The sequence below is a fragment of the Lynx canadensis genome, chromosome A1, assembly GCF_007474595.2.
Source record: "Lynx canadensis isolate LIC74 chromosome A1, mLynCan4.pri.v2, whole genome shotgun sequence".
Taxonomy (NCBI): Eukaryota; Metazoa; Chordata; class Mammalia; order Carnivora; family Felidae; genus Lynx; species Lynx canadensis.
In genome coordinates, this window is record NC_044303.2 from 157,966,940 (window position 1) to 157,990,751 (window position 23,812).

Consider the following 23,812-nt stretch of genomic DNA (forward strand, 5'->3'; position numbering starts at 1 on the left):
GCACAATTCCTGACATCTGTATGGCAAATTCATCCTTGTCTAGTAAACCAGTGCCTCCTTTGTGAAGCCTTCCACAATCCCTCAGGCAGAGTTAATTTACTCTCTTATGTTCCCATGGTGATTTTGTACACCTTTATTTTAGTATTTATTATATTTATTATATTATAATTCTGTGCAGTCCTGTCTCTGTTGGCCCAGTTGACTCTGAGCTTTTGTCTGTGTATCTTTGTATTTCTTGTTTGATATGTGGTAGGTGTTCAGTAAACATTTGTTCAATTAGTGAATGAGTGGTCTTAAGATGAAATTAATTTCACATAGACATGTGATTGCAAAATAATTAATTACCAAGCTAAATCTGATATTCAACCCAAGGACTTGTATTGCTTCCCTCCCCGAGTCCCTTGCGATACATGTAGCTGTGTTGGGTGTTCTGGTAATTCCTCTCTTGAGTTCTTTTTAGAAATAGTTCAGCAAAAACAATCAGTCTTACTATTTTCCTTTGTTACACGTGTTTTGACAAGCTTGACTATGTATGTCTTCATCACATTTGGCTTTGAAAAAATTTTTGGCTTTTTACTAAATATTGAATCTATCTCTGAAAGAGAATTTTTTTTTTTTTTCTGAACATGCCTCAGGGTATTCATAGCCTTGAGCTCCCCCAAATGGGCATCCTGTCTTCTTTTCATTTTGAAGTTCTGATAGAGCTGAGTACATCGCTAAGCTAGAGTTCTTAAAAGTTCTTTCTGAAGCTTTCAGGCACTGGCAACATTGTAAGAATCACCCTTCAGATTCTGAAAGCTGCTGCTTTGAAAGAGACGCAGTTCATTTGAATTCCAGAGTTACTTTGTGTTTGCTTTAAAAAATAGACATTTCTGGGGCGCCTGGGTGGCGCAGTCGGTTAAGCGTCCGACTTCAGCCAGGTCACGATCTCGCGGTCCGTCAGTTCGAGCCCCGCGTCGGGCTCTGGGCTGATGGCTCGGAGCCTGGAGCCTGTTTCCGATTCTGTATCTCCCTCTCTCTCTGCCCCTCCCCCATTCATGCTCTGTCTCTCTCTGTCCCAAAAATAAATAAACGTTGAAAAAAAAAAAAATTTAAAAAATAAAAAAAAAAAATAGACATTTCTGATAACACCTTAAAGATTATCATGTAAGAGGAGTAAAAAAGACTACAGTGTTAATGAGAAGTCTAACACTGATTCACAGAGTCCCTGTGACCCTGAGGTAGGCTCACAGAGTGATCTGAAGAAAACACCACAATTTAAAATTATTTGGGTCCTCTGATTGTTCCTAATGAAATGCTTAATATAGGTTTATTTATTCCATAAATGTTTTACTGGCTTTCCTGCTATATCCAACACATAACGATGAGACATTTTTTTCCTTCCGGGTGCATATGAACAAAAAGAGGTGTTCTGTGACACACGGAGATTGTGAAGATTAGATGTGAAGAGGGGTTTTCTAGGCATGTGTGTCAGTAAGGGTAATGGCTACACACAGCGGAAAACCTTTCTCAGCTGGGTTAAACCTGAAATTAGTTGTATTTTCCTTCAAATCAAGATTACTTGTTAAAAATTTTTTACATTACATTCACTTAATTTTCCACTTGAAGCACTTGGCTTTATTTTTGTTCAGAAATACAGTTTAATAAGATGGTCTGCCTACTCACCCCATTCCATCAATATAAGGAGAGCTTTGTAGACATAAGAAGGCTTCTGTCTTCAGAAAATCAAAGGCACTGTTTATCAATCTTTGTAAAGAATGTGAAATACCATTGTGTTATTTTTCAAGATAGGCTAAATTCTGTATAAAAACTTTATGTGCTCCAGAACTAAAATGATCTTTTACTAAAATTAAAGCAAAAATTCAGAATTCATGGCTTAATTTTGAGAACCCACACTTAACTTTTAAATCACTGTATCTTTACTCAGTAATTCTTCACTCAGACTAAATTTTTATCCTATCTTTTGTTTCACTTTACTTACCAGATAGAGCAAGTAACAGTTGTATCATTGTTTTCCATTTCTGACACACCAGGAGACTTGTCCAGGGCACTCATCTTCCCTGACCCTCACTTTCCTCCTCTGCAGAAGGAGAATGTAAATTCCTGGTCTCTGAGCTCTAAAATGCTTTCAGTGAAGCTGAAATTATTACATAGTTATGTACATAGCAGGCACATGCACTAAACCTCCTTAGAGTATACTCCATATGTATATATACATGCTCTATCTATATGTAGGTGCTTGGTAAGGACTTTGCTGTGTATGCTGTGGTAAGTTGCCCAAATGCCCTTTGAGGGCCACCATACTTCCTCCCTCAGGTACTGAACTGCTGGCTGCTGATTCACAGCTGAATCTCCTCCCAGGGACTGGGAATTACCTTGTGCTGGTAGAAGCTGCCTACCCAAGGTTCTGCCTCACCCATGGCAGCCCTCATCTAATTATTCATTATCTTATTTGATACAGGGACACAAAGGCCCAGCTCTCTTTCCCCCAAATGAGGAACCATTCATTCTAAAGGGCCATCTGAGCTTCAGACTTCCCAGTAGGATCTGCTGAGATCTTTGTTGTAGCTATATTGCAGTTCAAATTTTTTCTCTGCCCAGCCCCACTTCCCTCACCCCTGAAACCGTTTGCTCCCAAGAGCACCTCCCTCCCCAATAAACCTCCTGCACACCAGTCTCCATCTCAGAGTCTGATTCTCTAGGGAAGCTAATCTATAACAAAATGCATTTCTAGAAATGGATTTATCCCCCTTTGACTTGGCTGTCTTTTATACAATGACATATCTGATGTGTCATGAAACAAAACAAAGCTAGCTGATGAATTCACAGATGAACATACCTTTTTAGCTTTACTAAGAAGTATTCTTATAGATGCTTGATCTACCACCTTCCCAGTCATAGATCTGTACATGGTGCAACCATGACTCTTGAGATAGTTCACATTTTTAATAAAAACGTTTTTATTCTTTTAGTTTATGATTTTTTAATCTTGAAGAGAAAGATAAGTGGTTGAATTTGGTCTTTGTAGTTGAATACTTTAGAGTCTAATAATTAAGATGTTTGGATTAATAAGAATGTACTTTATGTGAACTCTCCAAAGAGAGTGGCCGTTTTGTAGCCTTGAAGATTCAGATCTAGTCAACTTGGTGAATACATTTCAAGTTTATCACAAAAAAAAAAGAAAGAAAGAAAGAAAGAAAGAAAGAAAGAAAGAAAGAGAAAAGAACAAAGACTCAACCCATGGCAATTAAATTGTTAAATTTGTACTGATACTCAGGATGTCAGGATTGTATAAAAGGAAACATGTCCTCCATTACTAGCTGATTGGCTTAATTACTATAATAGCCTTGGTAATGTATATTCACTTATTTTTAAATTCTTTTCTAAAATATGGTTTCTTCTTTCACTTAAAGCTTGTTTACTTTGGGGAGCTTTATATTAACATTGATGCTTTTTATTCAGAATCTAGTGGATAGATGGTGGGTGTACTAACTGTCCCTGAACTGTGGTTCTCGTATGAGCTCTTACTTTGTTGTTTAATGTTCAGATTGTCTGTGTATATTTTTTCCTATTTAATTTCAAAGCTCTTTGTTACTTGTATTTATGTTCTCAGAAGAATTACCGTGTACATGCCCACTGTGTACCTCAGACAGAGGGAGCTGTGTCAGTACAACCGAAGGGATCCAACTTGCTAAAGAACTAGGAGCCACCTATCTTGAACTACACAGCCTTGATGACTTCTACATAGGAAAGTATTTTGGAGGAGTGGTAAGTGGTAATCCCTGTTATGTAAATTAAGGTCCTTTGTCAGGTTGGCTGGGAAGGTATTTTCTAGAACCTCAGTTAGAACTTTAGTTTTTTTTTTTTTTTTTTTTAGTTTTTTTTTTTAACGTTTATTTATTTTTGAGATAGAGAGAGACAGAGCATGAATGGGGGAGGGTCAGAGAGAAGGAGACACAGAATCCGAAACAGGCTCCAGGCTCTGAGCTGTCAGCACAGAGCCCGACGCGGGGCTCGAACTCACGGACAGCGAGATCATGACCTGAGCCGAAGTCGGCCGCCCAACCGACTGAGCCACCCAGGCGCCCCTAGAACTTTAGTTTTAAAAACATGATTGGTTTTAACTTTGAGAAATAAAATGAGAGTAGAAGAAAGGTTTTGTCAGAGTCAAATTACAATTTTATTTTTCTCTCCAAATTAAACATTTTCTATCATCTAATAAAATATTTTGGAATTTTCCACTTGGTGACACTTTATTGGTTTTTGTTGTATATATCAAAAGCATGTTTACTCACACAAGCCTGTTACGTCAATTTTATTAGTAATCTTCACACAGTTCAGTGAGCCTCAGAACCTGATCACTGGGCTCTGAAAGGTTTTTATTTCTATCTACTATTTGAAAATAATGATTTTTCTTCCTCTGTGTGTGCTTCGGCAATATTTCACATACTCCTAAGTGATGCAGCTCAAAGATATCCATAGAAACTACTTCTACAAATAGCTTGTTGTTGGATATGTGAGAAGTTGGGATTTGTTTGCTCTGTTGCAATGGCATTTGTTGGGTCTTGCAGGCATTTGGAGGCCCTTCTTAGCCCACAGAATCTACCCTACAATATTAGGACTGCATGGTGCTTGGAGAATACTGTGGAGTCATGCCATTTAAAACTGCCTTTGAAACTATCGTTTCAACTCCCCAACAGGTGACTCCTTTCAGCAGACAAATTTGGTAAACACGGATAAGAGGTTTAAACCAGTGTAAACCCTTCATTGAGCAGAAGCACTTTAGACTTCTCTGTTAGTTCCCCAGCTCTTCATCAAGTACTCTTTCCAGTATGCCAGATTATTCATTATGTAGATTTGTGTCCAAATGTTGAGGTCTCCACAGATGACTGTAGAAATTTCATTTGTTGTGAAGTTACTAAACTCCAAATAACAACCAATGTTAAACTTGGAACCAAATATAAATGGTCCTCATTTCTATCACGTGTAAGTGGCTATTTTTAACTCAGTAATGTAGAGAAACAATAATATGGCTGCATTAAGAAAGATATACTCATAATATTCATATTATCAATGACTGTGAGAAACTTTTTAAATTTATTTACAGTGACAAAAAGTAGAAAGGGTTAGAAAGATAGACAGGACTCAAATCTAATATTGTAGTGGATTAAAAAAAGTCTTAGTCTAAGAATCTTGTATTTCCCTGAAATACCTAGGAAACTGGGGGAAAATGATAGTTTGGTTTCTTTTGTTGGGGGGGGGGCCTGGTTCTCTTGGGGTATGTAGGTCTCCTTGTGTTCTGCTCCACCTCCCGAACCTGAAACTCTCATGGTCACACTTCCCACCTGCCACCTCCCATGTTCTCTGCTCTCTTTCTCTTCCTCCTCCTTGTTTGTCTTTGTTCCTAACACCTAGTGTTGCAATTAGGGTTGGAGGCATGATAAGGATTGAAGATGTGGTCAAGGTTGGGAGAAAAGACATGACAGTTTCTTTTTTCCCTAAGACTTAGTGAGAATATGGAAATAAGATCAGAGTGACCCTTTTCAGATTCTTGAGTAGTGAAGTATAGCTGCGATCTTGAGTGTAAGAAATAGTGGCATTTGCAGGAATATAGATGGAGATGATAATGTCAGAGTGAAATCTTGTGTTTGAAAAAATACTTTCAAACAGAGAGGGAAGCAAACCATAAAAGACTCTTCAATACAGAGAACAAACTGAGGGTTGATGGGGGGGCAGGAAGGAGGGGTAAGTGGGTGATGGGCATTGAGGAGGGCACTTGTTGGGATGAGCACTGTGTGTTGTATGTAAGCGATGAATGATGGGAATCTACCTCCAAAACCAAGAGCACACTGTATACACTATATGTTAGCTAACTTGATAATTAATTATATTAAAAAAGAAAAAAAAAGAGCAACTCTTGTGTTTGAGAGTCGAGGATGAAAACCTGGGAAGAAGACTACATGCCCTTGAGCTTTAGGGAGCCCCATCTGACCCTCCTCCAGTTGCACCCCATCCCTGCTCCCACATATGGCACGAGATGATGGAGCCAAGCTCATTTGCCCACTGCAGCTAGTAGCCCCTTCTAGACCTGCACCATCCAATATGGTAGCCACTAGCCACATGTGGCTATTTATATTTAAATTAATTAAAGAAAATTCAGTTCCTCAGGTGTACTGTCCACATTTCAGGTCCTCAGTACAGCTAGTGGCTACTGTGTCGAATAGCACAGATATTACAGAGCATTTCCATCAACACAGAGCAGAAGGTTCTGTTATACAGTGTTGTGACCATGTTCCAAAACCGAGGACCCCAGAATTCTCTTAGCAGTGCACTCAGTCTGTTTCCAAGGCCTGTGCAGGCCTTTTTCCTGTGTCCGTCATCCTGAAGGTGGACTGCATTGCTAGTGTGTATGTCCTTAGTTCTGAAAGGTGGCCGAAGGGTGACTGCTTATGAGGAATGGGGGAGGGGAGGCAGACTTTGGGGGTGTAGTCATGGATGTCTACTTGCATACATAAAGCTCCTCGAGGTGTGGGATGGAGCGGAGAGTGAGAAGAAAGGACAGCCTCCGGGCCCAGGAGTTACAGGACAGTTCCTTGTGCTACATGAAGCTCTGAGTCGTCTGAGAATTTAAATCTAAACTTGGCCTTCTCGGCTTTTATGATGATACCTCTGTCAAAGTAGGATAGAATATTTTCTACGTAATAGTTCTTTATTTATGACGTTTAAATATTTGTGTATGTGGTACATGGATCTCTGTTTGTATTTTTGCCCCAAGTCTCACAGTGTCAAGGCATAGGCCTGGAGCTGTGCGTGTGTATGTGCTTAGGATTTGTAATTTCCCATATAAAGGATGTATTTCAAAGTAATTTATTCAAGAAAAGAATAGAACATATGAAAACATCCCTAGCTGATATGAGCATCTGTGACATAGAGCCAGATCTGCCCTGCTTTGAATGGCTCTAGTATTAACTGCTGTGGTTGCGCACGAGACAGTTATTCACAGTCCCACAGTTGTACTGCTGGGCCTTCTTGATTATTCAAGAGAATGAACAGTTCCTTCTTGAATGGATAGTTTATTTATGCTTAGACAAGGCACAGTCTGTTCTACTTGATACATTTTTTTGTCTTTAAATGAAAAACTTGTTTACAAGTGTTTGCTAAACCGTACTTGTACATGGTACCAGCATTTGAACATTTGGCAAATGTGATTTGGGGTACAAATAATCATGTCAGATACATAATTTTGTTGACGCTTTACTTAAAATTTGGTTCATGTTTTAGTTGGAGTATTTTATGATTCAAGCCTTAAATCAGAAGACAAGTGAAAAAATGAAGAAAAGGAAAATGAGCAACTCGTTTCATGGAGTTAGACCACCTCAGCTTGAACAACCAGGTGCATTTACTAACCAATGTCTGCACATTCGATTGATATTTATTTATTTATTTATTTAAAAAAAAATTTTTTTTTTCAACGTTTATTTATTTTTGGGACAGAGAGAGACAGAGCATGAATGGGGGAGGGGCAGAGAGAGAGGGAGACACAGAATCAGAAACAGGCTCCAGGCTCTGAGCCATCAGCCCAGAGCCCGACGCGGGGCTCAAACTCACAGACCGCGAGATCGTGACCTGGCTGAAGTCGGACGCTTAACCGACTGCGCCACCCAGGCGCCCCTCGATTGATATTTATTATCGATCACTTCACAAGTCTTAGAGCAACTGTTGCCAAATTTGAGTATGTTGATGACTCACCTGGTATTCTTATTCAGTAAACCTGGGATGGGGCCTAGAATCTGCTTTTAAAATAAGTTTCCAGGTGATTCTGAAACAGGTGGCACTTGGACCACATTTTGAGGAATAGTCTTTAACTTGAATCTGTAGATTCTTTAAAAAATAATGTATGTGGTGAAGAGCTGTTCTAGATTAAAATCTAAGAGGGGCGCCTGGGTGGCTCAGTTGGTTAACTGTCTGACTTCAGCTCAGGTCATGATCTCTGAGTTTGTGGGTTCAAACCCCACGTCGGGCTCTGCGCTGACATCTCAGAGCCTGGAGCCTGCTTCAGATTCCGTGTCTCTCTCTCTCTCTCTCTCTCTCTCTCTCTCTCTTTCCTTCCACCGCTTGTGCTCTATCAAAAGTAAATAAATAAACATTAAAATTAAAAAAAAAAATCTAAGAGAAATAACAACCAAATGCAGTGCATGAACCTTGATTGGATACTAGTTCAATAGAAACCTCTAAAAGACTCTTTGGACAGTTGGGTAAAATTTTAATATGGACTAGAAATTAGATGACATGATGGAATTATTGTTAATTTTCATATGTAAGGTAATGGTCCTGTGATTAATGGAAGAATGTCCTTATTTTTTGGAAATGAATATGAGAGTATTTAGAGCTAGAGTATCCTGATGATCACGACTTACTCTTAAGTGGTTCAGCAATAGGAATGTGTAAGTGTGTGCCTATCTAGAGATAAGGCAAACATGACAAAAAAATTTTTCCCTTAAGTTTATTTATTTGAGAGAGAGCGCAAGCAGGAAAGGGGTAGAGAAAGGAGAGAGAATCCCAAGCAGGCTCCATGCTGCCAGCGCAGAGCCTGATGCGGGGCTTGGACTCACAAAACTGTGAGATCATGACCTGAATCAAAACCAAGAGTCAGAGGCTTAACTGACTGAGCCACCCAGGCACCCCAAACATGACAAAATATCAATAATTGCAGATTCTAAGTGAAGGACATGTGTGTGCTTATGTATCATTCTTTCAACTCTTTTGAATGTCTGAAAGTGTTAATAACACAAGGTTAGAGGAAAATACAGTTAAAAATAAATAAATACAGTTTTTATCAAAATTAAGTTTTATTAAAATGTTTGCCTATTGTTTTTAATGTTTATTTATTTATTTTGAGAGGAGAGAGATCACGGGCATGAGAGTGTGCATGAGCACCAAGCAGGGGTGGGGGGGGGGGCAGAGAGAGAGTGAGAGGTAGAGAGAGAGAATCCCAGTCAGGCTCTCCACTGTCAGTGCAGAACTCAGTGTGGGGCTCAAACTCACAGACTGTGAGACCATGACCTCAGCTGAAATCAAGAGTCAGATGCTTAACTGCCTGAGCCACCCAGATGCCCCAAATTTTTTGCCTAATTTTGTGATAGAAATAAAATAATAGTACTCTGTGAGATGAATTTGTTATGGATATTGTTTTAAAAAGCAGGTACTTGGTAAGTATTTGTTAAATAAATCAATATAAATTAAAAATCAAGAAAATAATAAATTAGTACAGGAAGTCAATTCTGGGTTTTTACACACATGCAGATATATAAATCATGAGTGATACACATTTGCTTTGAACTTCCTGGTGTGCAAAGTGAGAGGAGACATTGTTATGTAGCAAGCTTGCTGCTTTAAATACTTTCTGGATGAGAGGATGGGTGGGGAATAGCCAAATAAACAATGTAGATAGATAGATGATTTCTTCATTCTTATTATTCAAAGCAGATCCTCTGAGAAAAGCAAAGTTCCTCTGAGAAAGCAAAGCATTTCATGCCATTTAGCACTAAAAGAAATTTCTCATGTGGGTCTCCGCTGGGGGCAGTGCTGGGGGCAGTAGGTGACGTAGTAGACAGGGCCTTCAGAAGTGTCTGTAAATGCAGCCTCAGCTGTCCCTGTGCCCTTCTGTTAGGTATCAATCACCGTGAGCATTCCTTCTGATGCTGACTTGTTCTAAGGATTGATCCTGGGCTCTGGGGCAAGTGGCTTTCAGATTGCTCTTAGCCACGAAAGGTCTGTGAAGGTGCCTTAGGCAGTGGAGAGAAGGATGAGTGGGGTATAGTTCAGGAAGAGCCTAGCCACCAAATTACCTTGTTATTATCTGTTTTATAGACTGGAGCTTTGCTTTAGAGGAAAAAATTTTCATTACTAAAGAAGTTTGAATTCTGATTGAGAAGACTGCATATCCTTCAGGCAACACTTTCCAGATACCACTTTCCTTGGCTCAGCTTTGGATAAAAGCTAGACAGCAGACATTCTATAGTTTGAGTCTGTGATGAGGGCCTAGGGTGTGATCCTCTGTAGGGGTATTCTGAATTGACTGAGGGCTAATCTTTGTTAGTGATCAGACTAGGAAATGGAAGATTACATCCTTTTTTTTGGAAATTGGGAAGTCTAGCCAGCACTTTACCTCAGGTGTGCTGAGAGGAAAAAGCTGGTTCTCGTTTTACCAGAAAGAAAAAAATATTTAATTTTAGGATCAAAATAAAATGGTCACGATAGTTTCAGACAATGGAGTCTAAGACTCTGAGCTTTGGCCTTGAGAGGTTGACATTTTAAGTTGAACAATTTCCTTTCCTTCCATTTCCAACCACGAGAGGAAAATGACTTTAAATGTGGGTTAGGTTCTTCAGAACTTACTCAGTAATTTGTTTGAATTTTTTATTTGGATAAAGTAAAGATTAACTACCAACATACTAAAATTCAGTATTTGTTGAAATAGCTTATTTGGGGACACACAAATAGTGAGAAGTACTATTTTATTGTTGTTTATGGCATTTAGTACAATTTTCACTTGCACTATAAAAATTACGATATTTCTGTGACTATTAACTCAGAATAATTAATTTATATATATTTATAATTAGGTTAAGTTAAATACAATTGCTGTTTTCATAGGTCAAAAATGGCCATATGTTGGCAATTTCATATGGTTCAACTTAATAATATTAAAAAGAATTCTTTTGTTGTGTTTAAAAGGAACCTGAGATGTTTGGGTCTATAGACCTAAAGAATAATTTATCATATTTGTTTTCTTTTTTGAAATAGAAAAAATGCCTGTCTTAAAGGCTGAAGCATCGCATTATAACTCTGATTTAAATAATTTGCTGTTCTGCTGCCAGTGTGTGGACGTGGTATTTTACAACCCAGATTTAAAGGAAGTTGCCGAGGCCCACAAGATTGTTCTCTGTGCCGTAAGCCATGTTTTCATGCTGCTTTTCAATGTGAAGAGTCCCGCTGACATTCAGGATTCCAGTATCATCCGTACCACCCAGGACCTCTTTGCCATAAACAGAGATACTGCATTTCCAGGTGCTAGCCAGGATTCTCCAGGCAACCCACCATTACGTGTCATCGTTAAAGACGCCCTCTTCTGTTCTTGTTTATCGGACATTCTGCGCTTCATTTATTCAGGTACCTTGTTAAGTGGTTCTGGTACATTCTTGTAAGATTTGAAATGAAGTGTGCCTGTGGTCCTCAGGTGTATTGGTTAGTTTCACATTTCTCTTCTTTCTACCATCTGAGGTAAGGATTATACATAAAAGAGTATCTACTTTATATACAGGAATTGGTCCACACTTTCCATCTTCCTTATAAGTTTACTTGCCTTGGTTTTAAATCTACTTGTGAAAATAGTAATTTCTTTTCCTACTGAGCAGGTATGGTAGTATTTTTTTTTAATATCTAAAATGTGAAAATACAAGAGTTTTTTATCTAGTTTAAATTTAAAGAAATAAAATTTTCAAAGTATGAATGGAAATAAATCTCAGCATCTTAAAACCTGACTGTTAATTCCCTTTTCTGTTTTACTGTTAGATTTTGGAGGGCACTGAGAGAAATTAGCAAGGTCCTTACATTCAGTTTAGGAACTGGAAACAGTATCTAAAGTTAAAGCTGAGATCTGATCAACTTTAACTATTTTATTTTTAAGTAATCTCTACACCCAATGTGGGGCTTGAACTCACAACCCCAACATCAAAAGTCACATCCTTCACCGACTGAGCCAGCCAGGAGCCCCAACTTTGACTATGTTAGGTTTTACTTTTTCTTCTGTGCACTTAATCTTTTTAGGATTGAGCTTATCAATTATTTTTCTTCTCCTCTTAAATGCTGTAGCAACTATATTTTTAAAAAATAGAAGTTTTATTTGAGTCATTTTAGTCAATGAATTGAAGGTGTCGTATCTAAATATCCCATATAAGAATGGAAAAGAATTGATGTAAAATAATTGATGTTAAAATAAGATTTTACTTTTTTCATTTGGGCTGTGGTTGTATAATTTTCTAAGTTAAAATAAAAATCAATGGTTTTGAAAAGTACAGTTGTAGCATGAAGATTTAAGTGGATTAAAATGTACATATATGGTGGTGGCTGGCTGGCTGAATGTCAGTAGAGTATGTGACTCTTGATCTTAGGGTCACGAGTTTAAGTCCCACGTTGGGTGTAGAGATTACTGTTTTAAAAAGTTTTGGGGCACCTGGGTGCCTCAGTAGGTTAAGTGTCTGACTTAGGCTCAGGTCATGATTGCACAGTTTGTGAATTAGAGCCCTGCATTGGGCTCTGTGGTGACAGCTTGGAGCCTGGAGCCTGCTTCAGATTCCGTGTCTCCCTCTCTTTCTCTGCCCCTTCTCCACTCATGCTCTTTCTCTCTCTCTCTCTCTCTCTCTCTCTCTCTCTCTCTCTCTCTCTCAAAAATAAACTTAAAAAAAATAATATAAAAGTTTTTAAAAATCTTCATATATGTATATGCATATACTACCTAGGAGTAGAATGGTAATGATAGGTCTTAATTAAATCCATTGTTTAGTGAATATTGGCTTGGCAAAGGTGTAAATAACCACTCCTACAGAGCCCAGTGCCTTCAGTGTGGCGGGGTATGTGTTGGGTGAATTAATGAGTAGACTCTAGTGGCTTGTGAAGCATCACATGGATAAACCAGACTAAAGATGTCATTTACTACTACAGACTTTTATGTTTAAACTTTGAGTCTCACAGTTCAGAATTTAAGGCTAATTCTGAAAATCCAAAATGTTTACATGGTAAAAGAAAAAAAAAATGTCTTTAATGATGTTTAGAAAACTATGAAGGAAGTGTTTGGCTTTGCTTTTCGATGATGTTACTGTTGAATTATTCAGCAAGTTTACTACAGTATCTATGGAATACTTTTGAAGGCACATTAATACTTTGAAGTCAGTTATATCCTCTTTGATAAGGTAGCAGTAAGAGGGCTTGTTGTGTCTCCAGTGACAGAACCTACTTGTTTTTTTAAATTGCAAAATTAATACATGAAGATGAAAAAAAAAAGGGAAAGAAAAAAGTTTCTTCCATCCCTCAGTCCCCTTATGTATTCACTCTGATGCTGTTTGAGATAAATTAATGTGTTGGGAAATACGCATTAAGGAAAATGTAATCTTTAGAAACTGCTATTTTCCAGGAACCACACACAGTTTCCTATGGCTGGAGCATAGCGTACGAGGTGAAGGTTTGCAGGAGACGAGGCTGGCAAGCTAGGTGGAAGCTGCCTGTAGAAGCTGTTCTAGAATTTTAAGCATGATCAGAGTGGGTTTGGGCAAACTCATCTCTGGTGATAGAGATGGAATAGAGCAGGCTAGACAGGAGTTTAGTAAAGAAGCTCCATTGCTCTGGAGATCAACCTCAGGAAGGTCATTAACTCTGATATTATGTGGTTGGTGCCTATCTATCACTTGAACAGTGCTTTTCAAACTTAATATGCATGCAGGTCAGCTGGGGATCTTGTTCATGCGTCTATTCTGATTCAGTAGGCCCAGAGGGTGAGGCATGAGATTCTGCGTTTCACACAGTCTCCCAGGTAGTGCTAGTGCTTTGGACTCTAAGCAGCTGCAACACCTGCTCTTGGAAGAACTGAGTGCCGGCCACAGCCAGGGGCTAAGAGCCTGGCATTCAGTCCAGGGCCCAGGGGAGGAGCCCAGTTATCAGTCTGAGGGCACCAAGTCAAAATGGGGTCAGGCGCACTGACTGATGTGAGCTCTTCAGAGCTGGAGCTGTCAGTGCCGTGTTGTAGCCCTTGCCCTTAGCTGTGGCGGGGAGAGCTTGCTAAGCTAGAAGCCCTCGACCCAGTCAGTGCACAGGCCTCCTAACCTGACACCAACATGTTGCATTTCTGCTCTGTTCTCTCCTTGTATGTCAAGGCTCAGAGAAGAGGTGCTGTCAGGTAAGAGCTGGGCCACAGACCATTGACCTGGGGCTGCAGGGAGATCCTGATGCTTTGAGGAGAAGCAAAACTAAATGCTTCAGCAGGTGCCTGTGACCTATTCTTTATTTATAGAATATAACCTCCGACTCAAGCAAAAGTTACATTATGTTTAAATTATGTTTAAAAAGACATTAAGGCTGTATTTGTAAAGACAATTTTGAAAAATGGAGAACACTTGTTAAGAGAAAAAAATCAACCAAATTCCTATTTCAAATGTCTAAACCCTGGTGTTTTGTTTCATCCTCTGGCCTTTGTGCATATTTTACCGTTTATTTAGAAAATATTTTTTTTATTTTTATTTAAAAAAAATTTTTTTTTTTAATGTTTATTTCTGAGACAGAGAGAGACAGAGCATGAGTGAGGGAGGGGCAGAGAGAGAGGGAGACACAGAATCAGAAGCAGGCTCCAGGCTCTGAGCTGTCAGCACAGAGCCCGACGCGGGGCTCGAAGTCACAAACCATGAGATCACGACCTGAGCCAAAGTCGGTCTCTCAACCAACTGAGCCACCCAGGCGCCCCTAGAAAATATTTTTTAGCAAATCAAAGAAAAAGTTTAAGACTACTTTTTTTTTTTTTTTTTGAGACTTCAGTAAAGAGGACAGGCTTATGGGGTTTTTTGTTTTGCTTGTTTTTCTTGCTGTTGTTGAGCATTTTTTTAAAATTTTTTTTAAACGTTTATTTATTTTTGAGACAGAGAGAGACAGAGCATGAACGGGGGAGGGTCAGAGAGAGGGAGACACAGAATCCGAAACAGGCTCCAGGCTCTGAGCTGTCAGCACAGAGCCTGATGCGGGGCTTGAACTCACAGACCGCGAAATCATGACCTGAGCCGAAGTCGGCCGCTCGACCGACTGAGCCACCCAGGCGCCCCTGTTGTTGAGCATTTTAAAACTTTGGAACCGATCACAAGTTTTATGACCCAGTTAGGCAATGGTTTCCTCACAGAAGCCCTGGCCTACCCGCTAGTTCTGTTGGGTGGACAGTGAAGACAGCAGCCGTTTGTACGTGTGTCTGTTGGGTTGCTAACACAGAGGCAGAACTCCGTGACACAGACAGCTCAGGAATATTTGCCCTGAGTAAACAAGGACTGAAAAACCGTATTAAATCTATCTCCTGCTTCTTTTGTTTTTAAGAAACAAAATTACAAAGAATGCCTTTTCTCTAAATGACACACTTCTTTTTAATCTTTAGGAATTTGAAATTTTGTATGTGTTGTGTCACCACGGACATTTGGGTCCTCTATTTAGGAGGGATCTGTTTAATAGTCTGGTTAACAGAAGGCTTCGGTTTATTCTAATCAGATTTTTAAATAAATAGACACAGTAAAAGTATGTGTTTTGCAGATGTTAATTTTTTGTTGGATAACAGCTAACTCTGGATAAGTACTGAAAGACTAATACTCAAAGAGAAGGAGCGAGGTCAGCGGTTTCTGGGTCTTCATCGACCCAGAATCCTGTATTGGCATACAGTTCTGACATTCTTACAATACTTGATAGTCTTTATGCTTGCAAAGTCCTGACTCACGCAGTTTCAGGTGGTTAGGAATTGAAATATATGTAAGGACCTCAAGAATTTTGCTTTGAGCTCTTCGTACCACAGATGGCCCTTAGAATTTCACATCACTTACTGAAATGCTGCCAGAGAAAATGAACGTGTGGAAACAAGCTTTCATCTTCAGTTTGCCTGGTATCCTAGCTCTTGGAATTCTTCCGTGGTATGCTCTTTTCTGCACTGCCTAAAAACACAGCTTGTATGCACGAGTAGATCATGCTCTCTAAGAACCTAAGTCAATCAGTGCTCTGAGAGGTCAACTAAATAGAAAATCCCAGTCAGTTCTGCAAGATGAATAGTTTCTAGATCTCTGCTGTACAATATCATGGCTATTGTTAACAATACTGTACACTTAAAATTCTGTCAAAAGGATAGATACATTAAGTGTTTTCACCACAATTAAAAAAAAGCAAAGAAAACTCCCAGTATAAGGATTATTGCTTTATTTGAACAAAAACGTGTCAAAAGTGACTTGATTAGCATTTCTAATTGTAAGAACAGCCCAATCTTTAGAGTGCCCTGTGAACTATTACTTTCATTTTTAGTTATTGGATCCTTCTGTGTCTATTCTTAGACAAATGAGTTGCCTATAGGGATTTACCTACTAATAACCCCATATAGTTAGACTTATTCTTGCCTTCTCTCAGATAATATTCTGAATGGAGACACTGTGTAGGTATTCATTAGTTAATACAGTTTATTTTTAAGAGATAATATGTGTGTTCTCCTTTAGCATGCACGCGTGTAGACAGTAAAACTTACCCACTGTTTCTGCATACCACTGATCCTGGGTTTTAGTAATGAATGAAATGTTTAAAGGAAGAGATAGTGACGGCCCGCGCTCAGTGCACCTTAAAATCACCTGGGGCGCTCTTAAGATATCTGGGCCCCAGCCCCAGAAATTCTAATTTAATTGGTCTGGGAATGAGACTTCCTCAATGATATTTTATGAAAGATCTCCAGGTAAATGTAATACACAGCTATAGTTGAGAATCACTGGCATAGAGTAAATCATTCTAAAGTGGGGTCCGTTGGCTTCTCACAGGTTCTTCTTCTTCTAACATTTTAAGGTGGATTGTAATTTTTATGTGTGCATGGGAAATTTTCTAGAGAGATAGTCCAAAGAATTTATCAGATTTTGAAAGAGTATGTGACCTTAAATTTAAAAATCCTTAGTGCAGAAAAATTAAAACAAAAAAACATGGGCTTTTCTAGACAGCACACCTTTGGGAATCTGAGGAGGAAGGGGAGCTGACAGTGAAGTCAGAAAAAGAATATGAAAGGTAGGAAGAAGCAGTGATGAGCTGGAGCTGGCTGGCACCAGCTCGTGAGAGCCGATTATGTTTATTCCCAGCTCCGTGCTCTGTGATTCCATGTTGGTGGCTTGAGTGTGGCCATGATAGGAGTCTTTACACCACAGAGGTAGCGGAAGGCCCTGATCAGGGCTCTCCTTCCCCCTTCCCCTCTCCTCAGGATACACTGTAGTGATGCTGAGGGTCAGGTGAGGAGAAGTTTAAAGATACTCAAGAGTGCCAAGTGCCACAGAGGTCGACTGCAGTGACACCTGGGAGCCACCAGACTACCAATTGACTCTTCAGAGCAGCTTGGATCTGGTTGTTCAGGCTGGCTGCAATTGCCCAATCTCACTGCTTCAATAAATGTCTATCATGTGCTCTCCCCATCCCTAATGTCTATGAAGGCATCTGGAGAAGTTCTGGATACATAAAGGGAAACATCAGAAGAAATAGATTGAGAACTGATAGAAAAGGGTTTTGAGTTACTTATATGTGAAATGAGTTGCTTAAAGTCACACCAGTAATGGCAGAGAGAGAACCGGAGCCTGAGTCTCCCAACTATGCACACCCTCACTACACCTGGGTGAACTATATTTTAAGGAGTTAGGACTTTCTGTAAGTCAGGGATAGATGGGAGTAATCTCTTCAGATATCATCATCAGAATCATACTTTTAGAAACTTATGGTCATTGAGTATTGGGATCAATTCAATGTGGACAAAGCCACGGAGGAGTAGGTAGGCTGGATAGGAGGCTGCTATAAGCCAAGCAAGAGGGTGCTTAGAGAAAGGTGAACTTTCACTGACCATCACACAGGAGTTTTGTAACATACAGAGGAAAGGGGCTAACAGTGTGAGACAGATGTGAAATGAGCCTAGGGAGAGATAGCTTGGAAGTGGGTTGGGATGAGGACAAGGGGAGGAGGGACCAAGTGCAGTGATTTTGCTCCATTGCCGTGGTCATATAGCTCATCAGGTCATTATTTACCTCCCTTCTTCAGGTTGGTTCTGTAGAGTTGGCTATAGAACATCCTTATCTGACCCTGACAATGTGTGAGACCTTTTGAATGCATTCTGTTCCTACTGCTTATTCTTCTACCTGATGGTAGTCACTGCTGTCCATGATTAGTATGATTTAATTCAATCTTGGAAAAAAACAAAACACATCTGCTTTCTTACTTAGAGCAAGTAAATAATTTGAGTGTAGGAAGGACTACTTGTGATGGAAAATGATATTCTGGCCATTACTGTCATTTTTAGCTGACTGTCTATTACAAAGAGGTGGCATCTGTTTAGGAAGGAAGACTTCAGGTTTGGAGAAATACTTTAGGGGAAGGCAAACTGATTTTTTTTTTTTTTTAATGTGAGAACTGTTTAAATGTATTAGTGTAATTACAAGGATATATATTTGGCAAAGAAAAATTAAAAGAAAATACTAAATAAAGAAGGCATATTGATATCTAATAAGAGATTTACTTTCTGTACTTCCTGTTTTTACCTAAAAATCCATCATATATTAATTTGTTTATAGGTGCTTTTCAGTGGGAAGAATTGGAAGAAGATATCAGGAAGAAATTGAAAGATTCTGGGGATGTTTCAAATGTAATCGAGAAAGTTAAATGCATTTTGAAAACACCAGGAAAGGTAAAACTACTTTATTGCAAATCAGTTTACCTTGATGTTCTCTGAATTTTAACAGATATACTATGATAATATAATATTGAGTCATTAGAAGAGTCAATAACTTATAAATAAGTTTTTCTTGAATCTGTTTTTGCCATTAAATATTTTAAACACAAACTTGTATTATTTCTCACTATCTCAGATTTTAATTCATATAAGAATTAGAATATGTGTGAGTCATGTCTTTAAAATGTTGACTTGTGAATTCCATCCTCTGAAACATTTCCCTAGAGCTCCAGGAATATGCAATCTATGTCAAGAATGAAGCGCTGTTGAATTTGTCCGGTTACGGTTAAGCTTGTTAAAGGGAATGCTTTCTCACTTCTCAGAATTTAAGTCCAGATAGTTTTCTGGAGCAAGGCTGTTTCTTTGTGTACCCTTTTCAAGAGTCCTAAGAAACCTCTTTCATCAGGTGGACAGTTAGGGATTTGTTTCTCATCTTGTACAGGTTTAAAATTGTAAGTTAAGTCAAAGGTTGTAAAATGGAGACTTTGTAACAAGTCATAAACATGTGCATGTTAAAACTCCAGTCACTTAGACTGTAAAGAGTCTGAAGGGCTTCAAAAATAAATTTATTTTAAGACAACTACATTATACAATTTAGCCAGTGTATTCTTATTTCAGATTCTGTGATAAACAAATTGGCTACAGTAGATAAAAAGGTAAGTATGTGCAATGCCTAGCAGAATATAGACATGTAAATGTAAGAAATGTAAGAAAATATAAGAAAAAAATGTAAGAAAAAATATTATTCCTTTAATTTTTTTTATACAGATGACTGTCAATTCTATAACCTAAGTTAATGATGTTTTAAGTTAATATTTTATTTTTTAAGTTAAGATTTTAAAACTGTACTAGCTTTTAATGAAGATTCCTGGCTTATTGAGTTGGGGAAAAAAATTTGTAAATGAAGTAACATGGAATTAAGGAGCAAGACTTTTCTTGTTTCAATAACACACTGAAGCTGGTATACAGAAGCTGTCCAATTCTACAAGGGTATGGCAGAGTGGTAGCTCTTGCAGTCTAACCCAACTAACGCTTTTGTAGAAATGTGCGCATAAAGCTATATTCTGTTTTTCAAAATTTCTCTAGATTACTTGTTTATAGACTAGTGAAAATGTATAATACGTTTATCAGTGTTCTGTCCAAACAACTATCCTTCAATATTTTTTTCTTCAAATTCAAGGCATTGATCACACAGGAATCTGTTTATAAGATTATCTATCTATCTGTTATCTATCTCCATCCATCCATATATAATATACATCTACATATTATTTATGATATATAGACTTATAATCTTTATATGAATGGTTAGGACAGAAGTGTTGCCTTTTGTTCTAAACCCAAGCCTTTCCTTGGGTGTGATTCTGAACACAGTCATTGCTTTGAGTATTGAGGTAAAAAAAAAAAAAAAAAATTGTTGGGGAAGAGGAGGCTGGGGACTATGGGATTCCATGATATTGAGCTAAATTTTCTCCTTTGCACAGGAGGAGAGAGGAGTTCTATGCTTTCTTCTTGTGCTTTCCCGGGGTCAGGGTCTCTCTTATTAACTGAGTACAACACAGAAATATATTCCAGAATTAGGAATCAGGAAATGTACATTTAAATTGTGAGTTGGCCATAAATTGTCCCTGGCTTTAAGCATGTCTCCTCAGGACTTTCTTACAATGAGGGATAAATTATGATTTTTAAAGCCCTTGCTAGTTACCAAATTCTTTGATGCTCTCTGACTTGCTCTGCTTTGTGTGTGGCTCTCCCTGAATCCTCTCCACCAATTCCTTAGATATGTATTAAGGTATGTTGTATGTAGAATCTGAGAATAGACTTTATAAGACTAGGATTTGTATGATCCTGTTTTGCTTCTCTGCCTTGCTAGTGGAAATCATTCTGGAGTGTGTTTTCTTTCTCCTTGTGAGTAAGGATAATATTTTTGTTTTCCTCTTACCAAAGATTTTAACTTCCCACCATAGTGGATTAATCCAGAATGGAGACTAGGTATCATTTATTCTTATTGTTCCAGTTGTATGCTTGGTTATTTCTTAGGGATAAAGCTTTCTGTATTCCCTAGATAGCCAAGCAGAGGTTCTGAGATTCAGCAAGGAAAATGGGTGGAGGGTGAGGGGAGAGGGGCTGGCTCTCGAATTCTGGGGTTGGAACAAAGAAATGTCTGAAAGATTACAGAAAGGATAAACCAAGTGCTAAATCCTAGGTGGAGGCTAGAGACGGGTTGGAGACTGCTAAGTCACACGACCACTATTATTGGAGGCCACCATCTAGAGCAAGCAGATGTGAGAGTGCAGATAGGTGTAGTCATGGAAGAGGTTCTCTGGAACTCTGGATAGGAGATCCAGGCAACCTTTTATAGATTCCAGGAGTCCCAGCTGTGGGTAGAAAGACACTTAGGATTATAAGATTATACATTAAGATGGAGATGAACCTATTCATTACTCTCAGGTATTTTAATGTTGATCCTAGTAGGACATGATTTGATGGGGGAAATGTGTATTCTTTTAAATTACAAACAAATTTTTGTGTATGTACCTTCTTAAAGTGAACAAACACACAGGTTGTATGTAAACATATTTTACTAGGCATTCATAGGAGGTTGGACTGTTGTCTGTTTCCCAGGTAAGAGAGGCCTGCATGGATTTGGGACCCCACGTGTCTCAGCCAGCGAAGTGAGTTTTCATTTAGCCGGTTCACTCACTGCTGAGAATACTGCACAGGGCTTATTCTCATGTAGCACATGCCATACTTGAGGGCAAGTTCCCCTGACAGCTATGATCAGAGATGCCGTAGACTAGGTAATCCTTATTTCTTCAGACATTTCAGTACAGTTTTCCAGACTCTCTAACCAACCTATATATATTACCAAAGCATATTGTACATTTCCTTTTTTTTTTTTTTTGTCTTCCTTTATAGATAAATTGTCTAAGGAATTGCAAAACTTATCAAGCCAGAAAACCTCTGTGGTTTTATAACACTTCCCTGAAGTTTTTCCTTAATAAACCAATGCTTGCTGATGTTGTCTTTGAAATACAAGGTATGGTTAATTTTTTTGCAAAGTTCATTACTTGTTTTTATTCCTTATTTTCTTACCTAACTCTCTATTTCAGCTTTGAATATTTTAGATGAAGAAATGACTATTCTGTAATGCAGATATAGATTAGTACTGTTTGAATTGCAGCAGAATCTAGGGAAGTGAAAGAAAATTATATTTTCCTACTTTTTTTTACCCTTAACATATGCTTCATTAACTTTTAGGGACCAGTGTGCAATGGAATGAATTGTAATATCACCTCATTGTGTATTTTTGTCTGTGTATTTCTTTAAGATGCTACTTCTTGAGTCACCTGAAACCAGCCCCCTTTACATTGTATTACCTGTAACTGGTTCGGTTCTTTTTATTTGAGCAAAAGGAACTAACTGTGCATTGAGGGTCATGCCCGGCTTACATTAGGCATTGGTAGATATTGCTACACTTATTCGTCACAGTACTCTGAGAATTATCACCAGAGCAACTGAGAGTTGCTTTTTATCTCTGTAGGAAAGTAATGCTGCCTAATTTTAATAACGGTAAGCTGTTTTAATGCCCATTATTATTATTCGCTTGGATGATTTTGCCACTTGAGTAGATTAAAAGCATAATCATAAAAATGAAGAGTCAGGTACCTTTAACTGTGCAAGAAGGCTAGGGGTTGTTTCCAGATGTATTAAATAGAACTTCAGGTGGGCTATTACTAAAAGCAAGATATGATGCTAATTTTATGATAGAAATGGATGGCAGCTAATAGTCACTTGCCTTTTAAAATTTTCCCCCAGAAAGATTCATTTTAACTTTGGCCACTGGCCAAGACAGAATTGGAAACTTTCCCAAGTGCCTTCAGATAAGCTACAGTCAGTGCTGTTTGAAATGTGAGATGAGACATTGAGAATGGGACAATAAGAGTGACCTTGAAATACATAAAGAATGATTTGGGGGGGAGGAAGCTAACAAGAGACCGCATTTACTTATAATTTGCCTAGGAAGCCTTCACACCAAATATCATGTTAATGTAACCCACTGAAAAGATGTTCGAAGGGAATATGCAACATATGAAAACATATGTTAAGAGAAAAGAAAAGGGGCGCCTGGGTGGCGCAGTCGGTTAAGCGTCCGACTTCAGCCAGGTCACGATCTCACGGTCCGTGAGTTCGAGCCCCGAGTCAGGCTCTGGGCTGACGGCTCAGAGCCTGGAGCCTGTTTCTGATTCTGTGTCTCCCTCTCTCTCTGCCCCTCCCCCGTTCATGCTCTGTCTCTCTCTGTCCCAAAAATAAATAAACGTTGAAAAAAAAAATTTTTTTTTAAATTTAAAAAAAGAGAAAAGAAAAGCAATGATGTGGAGAATTCTTTCTGCTTATAGTCTCTTGCTTTTCTCTCACAATTCTACCTCCTAACCCTTTTGTGGGCATCTGCCCATGGCCCCTGCCTATGTGGAGGCTGGGTGCAGGAGGGCCCACTGTGGGCTGTGCTGATGCTCAGCTCCTGGGCTGTCCTTTGTCTCTCATCAGCTCAAAAACCAAGGCCTCCCAAGGAGTCAGGAGCTGAGAACAAGCAGGCATGAGTGGAAGCAGGGTCTAGCAACAGCTTCTCTGCCATCTGGCCACCTGTGGGAGGAGAGGCAAGCTTAGCTTCTGAAGAGTTTGAGGAGGGGAGCTCTAGCATGCAGAAGGGAGCAGTGTTGTCCCCTCTGGAGAAAGGCTGAACCTGAGGTCTGCAACTCGAGCTTTAGCCTTGGCTCTGCATTCCCACAAGAGTGTGTTCTTAGGGCAGTCACTTAACGTGGCTTGCATCGTTAAGTCTTTTCGTTTCCAGAGTGATGAAGGTAAACCATAAGGTTCTAAAAGGTCATTTTTAGTGTTAAGCTTGTGGAGGGGGTAGTGGTCAGGACTAGAAAGACCCGGTTGGGATCTTGCATGGGTGCATATTTGCCATATTGGTGTGGCTGCTTTACTTTATATCTGGTCTCTTGTTTCCTTGCCTATAACATGGGGATACTCATTTCTACCTGGTACAGCAGTCATGAGGATTGAGATGGTGCATTATTATAAAGGTATATTTAAAGGCCTGATGGTACATACTCTAAGTCTCTCTTGTCCTAGGCAAGTTTCGTGTTTTCATAGTAAAACAGAAACATTCTAAAAATTTGATTTTTGAAACCTGGAAAGTAATGTGAAGAAGGTATGACAAATGTAGGATTTTACTTTAATAAATAATAAAAACAAAGATCTTTGATAATCTGCGTTATT

General features: G+C 38.9%; 1 protein-coding gene across 1 annotated transcript in view; it reads left to right on the forward strand.

Moving 5' to 3' along the window:
* The window catches only part of RHOBTB3 (Rho related BTB domain containing 3), a 55,051-nt gene that overhangs the window by 10,874 nt on the left and 20,365 nt on the right, over positions 1–23,812 (forward strand). Inside the window, exons 4-8 of the mRNA XM_030325191.1 lie at positions 3,614–3,768; positions 7,282–7,393; positions 10,807–11,172; positions 18,369–18,481; positions 21,446–21,566. Of these exons, the coding sequence (XP_030181051.1) occupies positions 3,614–3,768; positions 7,282–7,393; positions 10,807–11,172; positions 18,369–18,481; positions 21,446–21,566 (867 nt within the window). The remainder of the gene's footprint in view (positions 1–3,613; positions 3,769–7,281; positions 7,394–10,806; positions 11,173–18,368; positions 18,482–21,445; positions 21,567–23,812) is intronic.